The sequence below is a fragment of the Mobula birostris genome, chromosome 9, assembly GCF_030028105.1.
Source record: "Mobula birostris isolate sMobBir1 chromosome 9, sMobBir1.hap1, whole genome shotgun sequence".
Lineage (NCBI taxonomy): Eukaryota > Metazoa > Chordata > Chondrichthyes > Myliobatiformes > Myliobatidae > Mobula > Mobula birostris.
The window spans coordinates 4,524,109-4,542,834 of NC_092378.1; the positions used below are offsets into that span (position 1 = coordinate 4,524,109).

At 46.9% G+C, this 18,726-nt stretch overlaps 1 protein-coding gene across 1 annotated transcript in view; it reads right to left on the reverse strand.

Annotated features, from left to right (window-relative positions):
- nup37 (nucleoporin 37) overlaps positions 1-18,726 on the reverse strand; it is a 44,225-nt gene that overhangs the window by 7,961 nt on the left and 17,538 nt on the right. The window contains exons 4-7 of the mRNA XM_072267407.1: positions 15,645-15,739; positions 8,632-8,722; positions 7,213-7,394; positions 1,100-1,150 (exon numbers count right to left, since the gene is read on the reverse strand). Of these exons, the coding sequence (XP_072123508.1) occupies positions 1,100-1,150; positions 7,213-7,394; positions 8,632-8,722; positions 15,645-15,739 (419 nt within the window). The remainder of the gene's footprint in view (positions 1-1,099; positions 1,151-7,212; positions 7,395-8,631; positions 8,723-15,644; positions 15,740-18,726) is intronic.

Genomic DNA, 18,726 nt, shown 5'->3' on the forward strand with positions numbered 1-18,726 from the left:
GCTATGCCCAGCCACACAGTTGTGGGTGTAGAGAGTAGAACAGTGAACTAAGTGCATCTTTGAGTTCTGCCACTGTTGATTCAGCAAAGAGGAGATGTTATTTCTGATCTGCACTGACTGTGAGCAAGTCAAGGATCCAGTTGCAAAGGGAGGTAGAGGCCCAGATTTTGGAGCTTATTGATCAGAATTGAGGGTATGAAAGTGTTGAACTCTGAGCTGTAATCATTAGACAGCAGCCTGACATGGGTATTGCTACTGCCCAGGTCATCTAAGGCTATGTGGAGAGCCAATGAGATTACATCCACAGTAGGCCTATTATACAGTAGGCAAATTGTAGCGGGTCCAGGTCCTGGCCTAGGCAAGGGTTGATTCTTTAGCCAGAGGGTGGTGAATCTGGAATTCATTCCACAGACGGCTGTGGAGGCCAAGGCACTGGGTATACTTAAAGTGAAAGTTGATAAGTTCTTGATTAGTAAAGGCATCAGATATTACTGTTCTCAGACAGACAGGGGTTAAGAGGGAAAATAAACCAGCCACGATGAAATGGCAGAGCAGGCTTAATGGGTCTAATTCTGCTCACATGTCTTAATGTCTAACTGCAGAGATCTGGGGAAAGAACTAGCAGAGACCAGCCCATAAGACATAGAAGCATAATTCGGCTATTTGGCCCATTGAGTCTGCTCAGAACAGAAACTCCAGCCACTGGTGTTCTGCCATCATCTCTGCTGGTGACCCCTTCTAATCAACTTTGGCCAGCTCCCAATGATCCACAGATATGAAACCCTGACCCCTGCACCAATTCTTCTGCCACACATTCATCTACCAAATTATCCTATTCTTACCCTCACTGGTGAGTAGCACAGGGGGCAATCAGAGATTACTACCCTGGACGTCCAGTTTTTCAGTTTTATACCCAACTCCTATATTCTCTCTTCACCCCTTTTGCTACCTATGCCATTAGTATTAACATGTACCCAATGGGATTCCTGTGTTACATGAACAGTTCAGTGAGGTGACCTCCCCATCCTGTGACATGGGAAGTGTCAGAGCCTTGTGTTGCCCCAAATAAGGCAATTTTAGTAAATAATCTCCGTCTTACCGAAATCTGTGAGCTCCATCTAAGTGTGATGGTCGTTTCTCCTGGGGGTAACTGTAGGCAAGAAACAAAAATTAACATGACAATTAAACACATACAGATGCACACGTAGGTTTCAGGTTTAAGATGGCGCTATTGAGGACTGGCGACAGCTTACTGGTGGTTCATAAAACAAGAAATACAACTAAATATTTTATTAACAACACTTTTCCTGTGGTAAATGAAGAGGCAAGGTTGACTCAGGAGTCGAGGCCTGCGGTTGCGATGCCAAGTCGGAGTGAGGTAGAGACATGCTCGAGGAGAAGTGGTCGGAATGAGGTCGAGACAGAATTGGGATGTGCAAAGCATTGGAAAGCCAGAGCAGAGGAATTTCAGAGCCCATCCACCTAAATCCAGAGCGACACCAGATCAATCTAAGCGTCAGGCCGACTTGGGAAGGTCGGGTGCGGTTCGAACCGTGGTGGCAGGGTCCAGGATCAGAGTGTATCAAGGTGACAGGGCCCAGGTCCCAGTGTGGAGGGTGACACCGTGTTTGGACAATTTAAATGCCAGGCTGGATGGACCGGAAGGCCGGATGTCGGGATCGGAGGCGAGGGCACAATGTTCACTCCGCTCTCCGAGTACGCGAGCTCAGTTTTGCTCCGCTGTATGATGAACTGAGACGGAGACTGTGGAGCTGCTCTGGGAGTCATGTCTATAGACTCACTCTCTTTCCGAATACGGTTGCTTGCTTCTAATGCTTGCACGATTTGTGTTTTTGTTTCTCTCTGTGCATTGAGCATTCGTTGGGTCTTTTTCTTTTTAAATGAGGTATTTTGTGTTTCTTGTTTTGTGGCTGCCTGTGAGACAAATCTTTGAAAGTAAATGTACTTTGAACTTTCATGTTTGTTCAGGTTATTTAGTATATCTATGAAAAGAGTGGAGAGTGTTTCTGGGTGAGAAGTTTGAATGCAAAAGATTTCAGGAAGTGTCACGTCCAGGGAACCAGTCTGGTCAGCTGACCACCCAATTCCCACCTTCCGGGAAGTGAACAGTAACTCACCCCCTCACCTTGACTGATTGCATCACGGAGGCTCCGACGCATAGGATTTCAAGAGGCTGCAGGGGGCAGCAGTACGTTGCAAGACAAAAATATTCTACAAGTTACAAAATATATAGACAGTGTAAAAGATGAAAACATCAATAACTTCAGATATGCAGATGATACTGTGTTCATTGCAAGTACGGAGGAAGAACTACAAAACTTAATTGATATAATTGTTGAAGAAAGTGCAAAAATGGGTCTATCAATTGCAAAAAGACAGAATGTATGGTGATATCCAAAAAGGAGAATCCTATCTGCAGGCTGAGAATAAACGGGGAAGACATAAAACAAGTACAGAACTTTTGCTACTTAGGAATCTGGGTGACATCAGATGGCAGGTGCGACTTGGACATCAAAAGAAGAATAGGAATGGCAAAAGACACCTTTATAAGAATGACGAGTATACTGACCAACACTAAACTAGGCATGACAACACGTCTCAGAGCACTGAAATGTTACATCTATCCAGTTATGTTATATGGCTCAGAATATTGGACAATATCTAGTAACATGAGGAAACGAATTGTAGCAGCAGAGATGTGGTTTTTGAGGAGGATGCAAAGAATATCATGGATGAAATGAATATCTAACGAGGATGTCATGAACAGAGCAAACACAAAAAGGGAAATAATGTATGAGATCATGAAAAGGCAACGTAACTTCATTGGACATGTGATTAGGAAAGAGGAGTTAGAATGCACCGTAATTATGGGAAAGATTGAAGGGAAGAAAGCAGGAGGAAGGCAAAGACAAATGACGATGGAGACAGCAGCCAGAGAACTGGAAATGAATACCAATGAATTGATCCACTTGACCCGAAACAGGAGTGTGTGGGCCATGGCAGTCAAAGCTCAAACTGGGCACGGCACCTGATGATGATGATGAAAAGATGAATAACAAATTCATGTTCATGGGTTCATTGTCCATTCAGGAACCTGATGGCAGAGGGGAAGAAGCTGTTTTTGAATCGCTGAGTGTGTGCCTTCAGGATCCTGTACCTCGTCCCTGATGGTAGCAGTGAGAAGAGAGCTGCTCACAAATTTCTTCAGATGTACCATGGAGAGCATTCCAACCGGCTGCATTATTGTTTGGTGGGGGATGGGCGGACTACTGCACAGGATCAAAAGAAGCTGCAGAAAGTTGTGAACTCAGTCAGCTCCATCATGGACACTAGCCTCCCCAGCATCCAGGGCCTCTTCAAGGAGTGATGCTTCAAAAAGACAATCATTAAGGAACCCCAGCACTCAGGACATGCCTTTTTCTCACATTGTTACCATCAGTAAGGAGGTACAAGGACCTGAAGGCACACACTCAACAATTCAGGAACAACTTCTTCCCCTCTGCCATCAGATTTCTGAATGGACATTGAATCCATGAACACCACCTGCTGACTTTTTCCACCCCTCTTTTGGCAATACTTATTTAATATATACTTACTGTAAATAATTTAACTATTTAATAGAAATGTATATACTTATTCTAATTTACAGGTTTTTATTATGTATGGTAATGCACTGCTGCTGCAGAACAGCAAATTTCATGACATACAGCGGTGCTAATAAACCTGATTCTGAAGAGGGCATGCCCTAGGTGGAGAGGATCCTGAGTAATGGATGCCTCTTAGTGAGGCATTGCGTCCTGAAGACGTCCGTGATGGTGGGGAGGGTTGTGCCTGTGGTGGGGAGGGTTCAGTCTGCAGCCTCTTGCGATCCTGTACATTGGAGCTACCATACCAAGCAGAGATGCAACCAACCAGTCAGTATAGTCTCCACCGTCCAGCTAGAGAAATCGGAGTCTCACTATCCACCTCGTTATGATTGCGCATGTTAATATTTACCTGCACTGCACCTTCTCTGTAACTGCATTGTTATTGCTTACCCTTGCAATGCACCGTTGTAATGAATTACATGGAAATTATGTGAGACAGGTTTTTCACTGTATATTGGTACATGTGACAAAAATAAATCAATTCATTTCAGTTCAAACACCAAGGGCAAAAGGACAACCTGGCCAGCATGGACGACTGGGCCAAAGGCATTTCTGTGTTGGGGGCTTCAGCGATGATATGACACAGACAGGTGGAAGATATGTGATATCAAACGGAGCCGAGCTGAAGATGCCAGGAATCTTTTGATTTTGTGTTTTATATTCTGTGTTTCTCGCTTGTTTTTTTTCCCGTCGTTTGCACAATGTTTTTTTTTGTGTGTGGGGGCTAGATTTGATGCCCATGGTTTTTTGGGGTGTTTCGTGGCTGTCTGTGGGGAAGATGAATCTCAGGGTTGTATATTGCATATACACCTTGACAATAAAGGGTCTTTACACCATTACATAAATATACATACATCTACCCTTAAAACCATTCCAACCACAGTTATAAACACAAGAGACTCTGCAGATCAATATACACAAAGTGCTAGAGGAACTCAGCAGGCCAGGCAGAATCTATGGAAGGAATAAACAGTCAACGATCCCCTCCCCAAATCTTATTCTGAAATCTGCTCCCTTCCATTCCAGTCCCGATAAAGTGTTTCAGCCTGAAACATCAACTGTTTAGTCCATAGACGCTGCCTGACCAGCAGAATTCCTCTAGCATTTTGTGTGTGCGTTGTTCTGGATTTCCAGCATCTGTAGAATCTTGAGTTAAGGACTAAGTTGCATTTATTGGGTAATAAAACAGTGAAATCCCTCGATGTCCACATTTTGGACAGCTTCACACACAATCGTCCACAACTTGACACTAGATCTGAGTTCTGCGGGGAACAGAGAATGGTGCGGCCTTGGCCAATGGGTGTGGGACTCGACTATTCTCTGTGACTGCCTGGGTTTCCTCTGACATCGCTAAGACATTGGCAGATTAACTGTCTGCTGTAGTTTATTCCTAGTGGAAGAGATCAGTGTAGGATTGGAATGAGAGATAGGTCAGGACGTAAATGGGGAAATGGGATCTATGGGATAGTACAGAGCTGATGTAGACTTAATGGGCTGAATGGTCTCATTCTTGGTCATAAGAAATCTAAGATGAGAATTAGCACTCCACCACTGAACACATCAACATGACGAGCTGCCACAAGAAAGCAGTATCCAGCATCGAGGACTCTAAGCATCCAGGCTAAGCTGTATTCTTGCTACTGCCATCGGGGAGTTTGTACAGGAACCTTGGTTTCCACACCACCAGTTCTGGAACAGTTATTACCCCTCATGCATCAGGCTCCTGAACCAGTGTGGATAACTTAAATCACCTCATTCTAAACTGATTTCACAAACTACAGACTCACTTTCAAAGACTCTATAGCCCACGTTCTCAGTGTTACTTATTTTTCATTTACACAATTTGTCTTCTGTTGCACATTGTAAACACGAGAAAGTCTGCTGACGCAGGGAATCCAGAACAACAAACACAAAATGCTGGAGGAACTCAGCAGGCCAGGCAGCGTCTTTGAAAAGAATAAACAGTTGACGTTTTGGGCCGAGACCCTTCTTCAAGACCTATGTGCCTTGTCAGTCTTAGTTTATGTACAATTTTCATAAATTCTATTGTATTTCTTTATTTTCCTGTAAATGCCTGCAAGACGAATCTCAGGGTAGTATATGATGACATTTACATACGTTGATAATAGATTTACTTTGAACTCCATGGACACTCCCTAAACGTCCCTCTTAAACTTGATGAAATTGTTTTTAAGTTGGGATAAGTGCAGGTAACATTTACAGGATGTTAGAGTCATTGAGCACTACAGCACAGAAACAGGCCCTTCAGCCCATCTAGTCCATGCAAAACTGTTATTCTGCCTGGTCCCATTGACCCTTACTGGGACCATAGCCCTCTATACCCCTCACATCCATGTAATTATCCAAACTTTTTTTTAAAAGTGTTGGAATTGAACCTGCATTTACCACTTCCACTAGCAGCTCATTCCACACTTGCACCACTCTCTGAGTGAAGAAGTTCCCCCTCATGTTCCCCTTTCATCCTTTAGCCTATGACCTCTGGTCTCACCCAAACTCAGTGGAAAAATTTTGCAGGTGCTGGAAATCAAAGCAACACACACACAAGAAGCTGGAGAAACTGAGCAGGCCAGGCAGCAACTATAGAAAAGAGTAAACAATCAATGTTTCAGGTTGAGTCCTGATGAAGGGTCTCGGCCTGAAACGTCGATCGTTCTCTTTTCCGTAGATGCTGCCTGGCCTGCCGAGTTCCTCTAGCAACTCGAGGGACTGGGTTAGAAGGAGCGACTGGACAGGCTAGGATTTTTGCCCTGGAGTGTGAGGTGATCTGATAGAGGTATACAAGTTCATGAGGGGCAGAGATAGGGTCAATGCACACAGTCTTTTCCCAAGTGTGAAAAATCAAGAACTAGAGAGCACGAGTTTAAGGTGAGAGGGGGCAGAGACTTGAGGGCCAACGTCTTCACACAGAGAATCAGTTTATGGAGCAAGCTGCAGAGGAGATGGACAAAAACAACATTTAAAAGGTACTCGGCAGTTTGCTGCTGCCTGTTGTGAGTTCTCCATGTGACCACATGGGTTTCCTCCAGGTGCCCCAGTTTCTCCCACATTCCTACGATGTATGTGCTAGAGTCAGTAAGCTGTGGGCAATGTACGTTGGTGCCCGAAGTGCGGCCTGGTATGGTGGTAGAGGCTTTTAAGAGACTAGATAGGCACATGGATATGATAAAGGTGAAGGGATATGGACAGTGCGTAGGTAGGAGGGGTTTTGGATGTTTTAGCTGGTTTGGCACAACACTGAGGGCTGAAGGGCCTGTTTCTGTGCTGTACTGGTCCGTGTTCTATGCGTTCAGTACATCCTCAGACTGTGTTGGCCACTGATGCTAACAAAACATTTCATTGTCTGTTTCAATCGGCATCAGAATCAGGTTTATTATCACCAGCATGTGACAATTAAAGCCAGTCTTTCTTTAATCTCTAGAAGGGTAAGGGTCAAATGGGACAGGCTTACATGGGCAGCTTGGCTGGGTTGAAGGACCTGTTTCTCAACTATGTGACTCCATGGTTAACTACAGCAGCTGTTTACCTGGAGCGGGTGATGTCCCAGATCAGCCAGTCATTCCCCGCTACTGCGCCAACTTTAATCGTGTTCCCTAGACACCAGTCAGCTGACATCAGCGGCATCTGCCCACAGTCCAGCGACAGAATGGCTTGCTGTGTGACCAGATCGTAAAAGCGGATGGTCCCGTTCTTCTCTGCCACCATCAGCTGCGGAGAGAGCGAGAGAGAGAGAGGGGAACAGTCAGTGTGGAAGAAGCTTCTCAGAATTCCAAACACTGGTCTGCAAGCCAGCAATCTCATCGGCTGGTAGACCGCCCCCTCTCTGCGCTTTGGTGAGCTGTGGACACAGCTTGGCTTACATGCTCACCCTTTCCACTGCTGAACTAATGACGATCCTACTAACTCTGTCCCTCCCCACAGATGCCGCTTGGCCGCTGAGTGTTTCCAATTTATATGTGGGGAGATTAGAAAGATTTGTCAAACTCTGGTACGTGTTCCTGTGCCTACACAGTGGTTGTTCCTATGTGATGTACTGGAGTTTCAAAGAGTCATGGGGCAGCACAGTAGCATAGCAGTTAGTGTAATGCTTTACAACCCCGGTTCAATTCCTGCTGCTGTCTGTAAGGAGTCTGTGTGATCCCCGTGACCGTGTAGCTTTCGTCTGGGTGCTCTGGTTTCCTCCCACAGTCCAAAGTTGTCCGGGTTAGTAGGTTATTTGGTTAAATAGATATAATTGGACAGCTTGGGCTCATTGGGCTGGAAGGGCCTTTTACCGTGCTGTACCTCTAAATAAAATAAAATCCATAAATGTGTAGAAATTCAAAGTTTTGTTTCTTTTTTTTCCAATTCAGAATTTTTTTCTGTTATGATCACTGGCTACAGTTATGCATTTTTCCAGTTATTCAAAACAAAAAGAACATTAAGTAAAGACATCGACCTGGCTCTTATAACTAATTGCATCCACGCTGACGAGGAAAAATTTGTTTAGATAGAGGATGGTGAATCTGTAGAATTTGTTGCCAGAGACGGCTGAGGGGATAAGTCACTGAGTATATTTAAGGCAGAGGTTGAGAGGTTCTTGATTACTCAGGGCATCAAAGGTTACAGGGAGAATGGGGTTGAGGGGGATAATAAATAAATCAGCCACGATGGAACGGCAGAACAGAATGGGCTGAATAGAACATAGGAGCCTTATTCTGATCCAATGCCTTATGGTCTTCAGGCCAATGCAAGGTTTTGCTGGTATAAAATATAAGAAAACAAATTATTTTTGTCGACCGCCAGGATTGCTTCTTCAAACCCTCCCCCACCAGTTATTTTTGGCAGAAAATGAAGGAATTCCAGCCCTAACTCTGCCCCCACTGCTCCCTCGCTCCCGGCTTGTGGTTCAGGTTTCCCACAGACACAAACAACACGATTCAGAAATAAAAAATTACAAGTGAACCTTGAAGACTTCTTCAGGGTGCCAACACAAGCTCATTCCCGGAGAGTGGAGCAGAAACGAAGTCTTTTGATTTCCGTCGAGGTCCCAGATACTGTAATACATTTGAAAATTTAATCTAATTGTAATCCTTTACCAACAACAGTTGCTCAGCCAACCTTACTTACCTTGTAGAAGAGACCATCTTGTCAAGGATTTCATTCTTTCTGTCACAACAGGCTGGATTTCTCAGTGGTTAACAATTTCAGTTTGACTTCTCATTCTAACATGTCGGTCCATGACCTCCTCTAACACCGAAATGAGGCCACACTTGACTACAAATCTATTGGGATTGTCTACTGTATGCGGTGCTCCTAATGCAGCCTCCGCTACATCAGTGAGACCCAACAGAGATTGAAGACCACTTTGTCGAGCAGCTTCACACCACCCACAAAAGACAGGATTTCCCAGAAACCAATTACCATTCCAATTCTGACATGTCAGTCCATGGTCATCTCTGCCACCACAGTGAGAGGTCACACTCAGGCTGGAGGAGGAGCACCTCATTTTCCACCCCCGTAGCCCCCGGCCTAACGGCCCTTCCCACCATCGACACATCTACACGAAGTGTTGTCGCAAGAAAGCAGCATCCATCATCAGGGATCGCCACAACCCAGGTCTCGCTGCTGCCATCAGGAAGGTGGTACAGGAGCCTCAGGACTCACACAACCAGGTTCAGGAACAGTTGTTACCCCTCAACCAACAGACTCCTGAACCAAAGAAGATAACTTCACTCACCCCATTATTGAAATGCTCCACAACCACGGACTAAACTTCAAGGACTCTTCACCTCATGTTCTAGATATTTATTGCTTATTTTTTACTATTATTATTTCTTTTTTTCTTACTGTATTTGTGCAGTTTGTTGTCTTTTGCACACTGGTCGAACACCCAGGTTGGTGTGGTCTTTCATCAATTCTATTATGTTCATTATTACATTATGGACTTTTTGAGTATGCCCACAAGAAAAAGAATCTCAGGGTTGTATATAATGACATATGTACTTAGGAAATATAAGTACTTTGAACTTACGAAATTTTGGTATTGGTTTACAATGGTCATGTACAGTATCATGTTCATATACAGATAAATCATTACACAGTGCATTGAGGGAGGACAAGGTAAAACAATAGCAGAATGCAGAATAAAAGTGCAGTGCAGCTAGGCAATAAAGTGAAAGGTCATTAGGTAGACTGTGAGGTCAAGAGTCCATCTTGTCATATGAGGGAACCATTTAATAGTCTCGTTACAGTGGGGCAGAAGCTGTTCTTGAGCCTGGTGGTACTGGAAGATCAAGTCCTTCCTGGTATCAGAAACATCAGTCTGTTTACTGAGCTCCCTCACCTTCACAGGTTGGCTAGCCCCACCTGGCCTTTGGTGTATATGTCCTCAGGTCCACCCCTCTGGGTACCACGTCTGCCCTCTGAAAAGACACAGCCAATCACAGAGGATGCGGAGGAGATTTACCAGGATGCTGCCTGGATTAGACAGCGTGTCTTATTAGGTCAAGTGAGCTACAGCTTTTCTCTTTTGAAAGATGACTCAATAGAGGTGTACATGATGATAAGAGACATACATAGAGTGGATCGCTAGAGACTTTTTTTCCTGGTTGGGAATGGCTAATATGAGGGGGCATAACCTTAAAGTGACTGGAGGAAAGCATAGGGGAGATATTATGTTTTTCTCACTACACAGAGTGGTGGGTGAGTGCAACACCCTGCCAGGGGTGGTGGTAAAGGCAGATACATGAGGGACATTTAAGAAACTCTTAGATAGGCACATGGATGATAGAAAAATGAATGGTTATGTGGGACGGAAGGGTTAGATTGATCTTAGTCCAGGTTAGAAGGTTGGCACAACGTCGTGGATGAAAGGGTCTGTACTATGCTGTACTGTTCTGTTCTGATCAGGGGTGGGGGAGAGGGCAATGTGCAGTAAATGCTGGCCTTGAAGTTCAAACTTTGCAAACCGATGGCTGCCAGCTCAGATATTCCCAAACTGACGGGGAGTGCACTCACCATGCAGCGGCAGAAACGCAGGTGCCACTCTGAACAGTCAGAAAGAGATATGGAATTGAAACACACTGCCCACCTACACACCTAATAGTGACCAATGAACCTACCGACCAACGCCCCGCTCCAGGGACACACGCAGAGAAACAATTCCCACCACTGTCTGTAAGGAGGTTGTACCCCATGACAGTGCTGGTTTCCCCGGTGTGTTCTGGTTTCCTCCCACAGTCCGAAGATGTACTGGTTACTAGGTTAATTGGTCATTGTAAAATTGTCCTGTGATTAGGGGGAACGTCGACTCAGACCATGAAAGGCCTGCGTTGGGCAATTTCATGCCTTACAAGGCGCACATTGGAAGTCTGCGTGGGGCGCCACTCCTCGCACAGACTAGAGCAATGTGTGATTAAGTGCCTTGCTCAAGGGCACAAACACACTGCCACAGCTGAGGCTCGAACTAGCGACCTTCAGGTAACTAGACAAACGACTTAACAACTTGGCCACGTGCCCAACTGTGATTAGGCAAGGGTTAAATAGGGGGTGGAGGGGATTGCTGGGTGGCAGAGTTCAAGGGGCTGGAAGGGCCTTTTCCACGTTTATTGAGGAGTCTGTTCTCTGTAAAATTAACTATAACTACATTGATTCTCCCAGTGTAGTACTCAGGGAGAACCACATTGCTATTCATTTCCCCATTTCTTTACGACTGAGAATAAGGCCGTTCAGTGCATCAACACTTCTGCTGGCTCAAACCCATTATCCTATTCCCCCACTGATTTCCCCTGTAACTCTTCTCCCCAGCACTCCCATCAGCTCCCCCAGATTCCACCATCTTTCCACAAATTAAGGGTAATTTACAGACGCCGATTAAACTACCAACCTGGACGTGGGATGGTATCAGAATACCCAGGGTGAACGTGCGAACCCCACAGAGATGTGGGCGTTGCTACTCTGCACTGGAAAGCCAGTGACATGGATGGTTAACACAGGACATCCGTGGACGCTGGGCTGGCCCAGGTCGGTGGGGCCCGGGACCAGCAAGCAGGAGGTACAAGGGCCGGCCCAGAATTTGCGGTCCCGTCATCGACTCGTCTCGGAGGGAGTGGGGTTGATTGCAAAGTCTGCAAGTCAAAGCCCGATGGCCCACAGACATTTTCTGCAGTTGGAGGGCTGTCTGTGTATGTGGGCTGGGGGAGGAGAAGGGAGAAGAGAGGCTTGTCTTGATGTTGTTGTTTTGTTACTTGATGTGTTCTGTGTTGTGCTGCCAAGCATTGTGGGCATGCGATGTGGGCATCCTTAGGTGTGTTGGCTGCCAACGCAAACAACCCATTTCGCTGTACAATCAGTGGCCACTCCATTACGCACATCCCACTGAGTGTACGTTCATGGTCTTCTGCTGCTGTAGCCCATCCACGTCAAGGTTCGACGTGTTGTACATTCAGAGATGCTCTTCTGCACACCACTGTTGTAACATGTGGTTACTTGAGTTACTGTCACTTTCATTCTCCTCTGACCCCTCTCATTAACAAGGCATTTTCGCTCACAGAACTGCCACTCACTGGATGTTTTGTTTGTTTTTTCCATCATTCTCTGTGAACTCCAGAGACTGTTGTACATGAGAATCCCAGGAAATTAGCTGTTTTTTGAGATACTCCACCCATCCCATCTGGCACCAACTATCATTCCACAGTCAAAGTCACTTAGATCACATTTCTTCCCCATTCTGATGTCTGGTCTGAACAACAACTGAATCTCTTCACCATGTCTGCAAGCAGACATCCCACCTCTTCCGGAAGTTCCGGGAGTCTTCCGCATATTAATAGTGGCTCCCTGACGCCCGCAATTTATATACAATATCACGGAAATCAATTTTTTTTGAGAGCAAGCAAGCGAGAGAAAGCAAGAGAGAGCGCGAGAGCGACTGCAAGAGCGAGAAAGCAAGAGCGCAAGGGAGCGAGCACGAGAGAGAAAGCGCGAGCACGAGAGAGCGAGAGCGCGCCATGGCAGAGTGTTCCAAAAAAATATAAAACGTACGTCACCCCAGACTACCCTAAAGTGTACCCCTGCCTAATAGGGGTGAAAAATAATGACAGTGTTGCTCGCTGCACTGTTTGCAACAGTGACTTTTCTATTGCCCATGGTGGGTTAAGACTGTGAAAGATATGTTGAGGTGAGTTTAACAGGTGTCATTCATTCATTAGCATAGCTAACGTTATTTAAACTAGCTGGCTGGCTGCTAAGGAGCTACTCTATTGCAGACATCCCACCTCCCCTGGAAGTCTCCCGCAAATTGATGGTGCTACCTCCCTGAAATGAGTTTTTGCAGGGTGGGATGTCTGCTGCATGCTTTCATGCATTGAGTTGGTGCCACATGACTGGCTGATTAAATATTTGCATCAATGAGCGGGTGTACAGGTGTACCAAGTAAAGTGGGCATGGAGTGCACGTTTCCATATACACCCAATAAATACATCTGCCTCTGAATCCGGCAATGCTTGATGTCAGGATTGAACCTGTTTCTCTGGTTCTCAAACCCCACGCACTGCTCTACTCCCCAGCAGCTGTGGTCCATTTTGGCATTTGAGGACACTCCATGCTCTCAGCAAATGCTACGTGATCTGTGGCCGAGAGCAGATGGTTAATTGCCCTGGCCTGAAGACAGCAACTCCATGGGTTCAACAAGCCGTCCGTACTGTTCTGGCAACGGTCCCGGTTACGTGCCTCTAGCTCCGAGACAGGATGGGAGCAGTGACCCTCTGACCTCGAGGTGAGAGGGCCTCCCACTGAGCCGAAGTGGGTGTGCATGACAGACCCCAGGTAGATGAAAGAAATCTCGTGCAGTGGGATTGACTGAGACACAGCTGGGGGAAATGGAACAAGCAGATGTGTCTCATTAAACCTTCTGCGAGTTTGCACGGTCAACACAGGTCAGCTGGAGGATGACGTAGCAAAATTCCACTCCACAAGACCTCATTAACATTTGCAAGATTACACTGCCTGTTTTGCAAAAGATCAGAGGGTAAAGACAGGGTGCAGAAGGAAATGGAGAGAATTCTGACTGGTTGCTTCAGTGTCTGGTATGGAGGAGCCAATGCACAGGACCGGAAAAAGCTGCTGAGCACTGCCTTCCTGAACAGGTATAAATCCCGTCCCTCAGGGTCTTCTCCAGTAGCGTCCCTACCACTGCCGTGAGGCTCACAGGCCTGGATTATCCCTACGTCCTTTCTCGAACACAGTTACAACTGGTAGCATAGCGGTGGGCGTGACGCTGCTACAGCACGGGGCGTTGGAATTCTACATACGTTCTTCCTGCTCGCGCGTGGGTTTCCTCTGGGTGCTCCAGTTTCCTCCCACATTCCAAAGACGCACTGGTTAGTAGGCTCTCTCTCTCTCTCTCTCTGGATTTTGAAGTCGGGGAACTCAAAATAAGAGGAGACACTGCAGACTGTGACTGTAACGCTGGAACCGTGACTGTCTGTCTCCTCTCTCACTGTGGAAGGAGCGATATCTGTCTCTCCTGTTGTTAGTGAGAGACAGCGCGAGCCTGAGGGATGTTAAAATGTTGGCGTGAACTGCAGACCATGGTCTCTCTTTGGGGGGCTTTGCTGTAGCTTGTGTGGTGGCTGCTGCTTTCTGCGAGAGTCAGTGGGGGGAGGGGGGAAGGGTAGGTGCTGCTTGCATGTGGTGGGGCAGGGGGCTTTGGGTTCTTACATTTTTTTATCATTCATTCTTTGGGGTTTTTCTTCACAAATTTTAGGTTGTTTATTGTCAACATTTTCTAATATTAAATGGAGATAATGAGCCATTCCATTAATCACTGTAAATTGTCCCGTCATTGGGCTAGGGTTAAATAGGTAGGCTGTTCGCGGCTCAGTCAGCCAGATGGTCTTGTTCTGCGCTGTATTGCTCAATAAAATGAATAAAAATAAAAACTTGCGACTCGCCTGGAACCTCACCTGTTGCTAGTGAGGACACAAAGAACTTTATCAAAGCTCTAACCATCTCCATATTAGTTCCTTTCAATAGTCTGGGATCTACATGGTGGCCACTTTATTACGTACACCTGCTCATTAATGAAAAATATCTAATCCACCAATCATGTGGCAGCAACTCAAAGCATAAAAACATGCAGACATGGGGAATACATTCTGATTTTAGACCAAACATCAGAATAAGGAAGAAATTTGACCTAAATTACTTTGACCGTGGAATGATTGTTGGTGCCAGACGGGGTGGTTTGAGTATCTCAGAAACTGCTGATCTCCTGGAATTTTTCACACACAACAGACTCTAGAGTTTACAGAGAATAGTGTAAAAGCAAAAAAAAAAAAAAATCCAGTGAGCAGCAGTTCTGTGGGCAAAGTCTCCTTGATGAGAGAGGTCAGAGGAGAATGGCCAGACTGGTTCAAGCTGACAGGAAGGCGACAGCAACCATGCATTACACAGTGGTGAGAAGAAGAGCATCTCTGAATGTGCAACACGTTGAACCCTGAAGTGGACGGGCTACAGCAAAAGACCACGAACATACACTCAGTGGCCACTTTATTAGGTATAGGAGGCACTTAACAAATTGGCCTCTGAGTGTATGTCAGCAACAATAAACCTAATTCTTATTCTTCTGATTTAGGACACATACGGGGAAGGCTGGACTCTTTGGCGAGAATGGAAGTGGCAGATTAGGTTACTTATCTGCGTGATACAGGCACAACCCACGACGAGCCTCGGGCTCTCCTCCAGCGTCCCAACTAAGAGACAGCCAACTTCCCCGCAAGTTCTCAGCCCGCCAAGCCCACAAGCAGACCAAGTTTGACTTGGCAGTTCTTTATTTAACCTGGCAAGGACAGCCAACGATGAAGACAGATAAATGGCCAAGGGCAGAATGCATTTCAGATAGAAAAACCAATACTCAATCCTAGTTTCTCTCTGCCACCCCCTCCTTAACTAGGACCCAAACCCCAAAGTCTGACCTACCGGCATGTGTGGTCGTCACTCACACTCGCTATCTGTTTACCATTGATGGGCTCGAAGACCAGGTCGTTGATGTAATCCGTGTGGCCTTCAATGACCTATGTGGAACCACAAGTCAGATGCTTCAGTCAGAACAACTCACAACTCATAAGCACAAGGCATTCTGCAGAAGCTGGAAACCTTGAGCAACACACACAAACTTTGTTGAGCACCTTCGTTCGCTCTGTCCACGGCCAGTATGCTGGCACAAACATCAGTTTTTCCAATTTCCAGTCATTTTTCCTCCCTGTCTCCTCGCTTTTTCCATTCTTCATTCCCTTCCAAAACCCTCCCCATGTTTTCTTCCAAAAATTATGCACCTTCGTATTAGGCATTCCACCCTGAGAAAAAGTCTCTGGCTATCCACTCAGTCTATGCCTCTTATCATCTTATACACCTCCATTACATCACCTCTCATCCATCTTCACTCCATTCTCTTCTCCTCACTTGCCCTTCCTTCCCTTTCTCCCATGCTCCACTTTCCTCTCCTATCAGCTTCCTTCATCTCCAGCCCTTCACCTCTTCCACTTATCACCTCCCAGCTTCTTTCTTCATCCCCCCTCCTCCTTACCCACTCACCCATCTTCCCCCTCACCTGGTCTCACCTGTCACCTGCCAGCTTGTACTCCTTCCCCTCCCCCACACTCTTAATCTGGCTTCTTCCCACTTCCACACCCCCGCACCCCCAAACTCAGCGAGCTGATTCCATGCATGGTTCATTGATGTTTCTGTGCCTGGAACTGACTGACACAGAAAGTTCACCCAAGTCCATGAGGCAAGCAGCGGGGAGGTTGCTGAACACCAAGTCCATGAGGCAAGCAGCGGGGAGGTTGCTGAACGCCAAGTCCATGAGGCAAGCAGAGGGGAGGTTGCTGAACACCAAGTCCATGAGGCAAGCAGAGGGGAGGTTGCTGAATACCAAGTCCATGAGGCAAGCAGAGGGGAGGTTGCTGAACACCAAGTCCATGAGGCAAGCAGAGGGGAGGTTGCTGAACGCCAAGTCCATGAGGCAAGCAGCGGGGAGGTTGCTGAACGCCAAGTCCATGAGGCAAGCAGCGGGGAGGTTGCTGAACGCCAAGTCCATGAGGCAAGCAGAGGGGAGGTTGCTGAACGCCAAGTCCATGAGGCAAGCAGAGGGGAGGTTGCTGAACACCAAGTCCATGAGGCAAGCAGAGGGGAGGTTGCTGAACACCAAGTCCATGAGGCAAGCAGAGGGGAGGTTGCTGAACGCCAAGTCCATGAGGCAAGCAGAGGGGAGGTTGCTGAACACCAAGTCCATGAGGCAAGCAGAGGGGAGGTTGCTGAACGCCAAGTCCATGAGGCAAGCAGAGGGGAGGTTGCTGAACGCCAAGTCCATGAGGCAAGCAGAGGGGAGGTTGCTGAACACCAAGTCCATGAGGCAAGCAGAGGGGAGGTTGCTGAACACCAAGTCCATGAGGCAAGCAGAGGGGAGGTTGCTGAACGCCAAGTCCATGAGGCAAGCAGCGGGGAGGTTGCTGAACGCCAAGTCCATGAGGCAAGCAGAGGGGAGGTTGCTGAACGCCAAGTCCATGAGGCAAGCAGAGGGGAGGTTGCTGAACGCCAAGTCCATGAGGCAAGCAGAGGGGAGGTTGCTGAACACCAAGTCCATGAGGCAAGCAGAGGGGAGGTTGCTGAACACCAAGTCCATGAGGCAAGCAGAGGGGAGGTTGCTGAACGCCAAGTCCATGAGGCAAGCAGAGGGGAGGTTGCTGAACGCCAAGTCCATGAGGCAAGCAGAGGGGAGGTTGCTGAACACCAAGTCCATGAGGCAAGCAGAGGGGAGGTTGCTGAACACCAAGTCCATGAGGCAAGCAGAGGGGAGGTTGCTGAACGCCAAGTCCATGAGGCAAGCAGAGGGGAGGTTGCTGAACGCCAAGTCCATGAGGCAAGCAGAGGGGAGGTTGCTGAACGCCAAGTCCATGAGGCAAGCAGAGGGGAGGTTGCTGAACACCAAGTCCATGAGGCAAGCAGAGGGGAGGTTGCTGAACACCAAGTCCATGAGGCAAGCAGAGGGGAGGTTGCTGAACACCCCTTGGCACATCCTTCAGGGCAAAAAAGCAAAACATATTGAAACAACGCTGTTCAGGTAGCAGCAGCTGCCAGTGGGTGACGTCCAACAAACTTCAACTTTCCAACAAACAAGTTCCTTCATGGAGTAACAGCCAATCTTAAGGTTCCAGGAAACTTGTTGGAATAACACCAGGGAAGGCCTTCAGCCGCACAGAAACTGGAGGAACTGAAAATATTTGTCTTTGAGGAGATTTAATTGACAGCTTCAAAATTATGAAGAAAGAAATAAGAAAGATTAGCTTTATTTGTCACAGGTACAACTAAACATACAGTAAAATGATGGCTTTGTGTCAATGGCCAACACATCCCACAGATGTGCTGGGGGCAGCTGGCAAGTGTCACTATGAACCCAGCACCAAAATAGCATGCCCAAAACTTATCAACACCAATCCTAACTCATACTTCGTTGGACTTGAGGCTTAAGGTTTCCTGAGTTGCATCATCGGCTAGTTCGGGGCTCGATCTTCAAGATTGAGCCCTAAACATTGTTTGGAAGTTGTATCGGAGGCCTGGAGATGGAGGACTGTCCGTGCCTGTGGGTTGAGGGAGTAAAGAAACTTGCTTTGCTTCTTGTTGCATTCTACAGACAGTTCATGAAACTACTACTTCTGCCAAATATGATTCTACTACTAAGCTGTGTGTGATTGCAACCTTTGATTTACATTTTGATGGTACGGTTTTGGACCAATTGAGCGATCTGACGCTTTGCTGCTGCGAGTGAGGTCGGTGAGGTTTGGTGCAGTGCGTCTGGCCTGGAAGCCTGGAGACGGGACACATGCCCATGATCTCTCCGAATGAGATGTCGAGCAAGGTTGAAGTTGATGAAGATGAGAATGGAGGACAGCAGGTGTTTGACGCTATCTGCCTGTATTTGATTGCTAGCTGCTGTTGGAGGAAAGTGCAGGAACCTTGGGTTCTGTGCTACAAGGATTGATCAGCAAGGCTGTGGACCTGT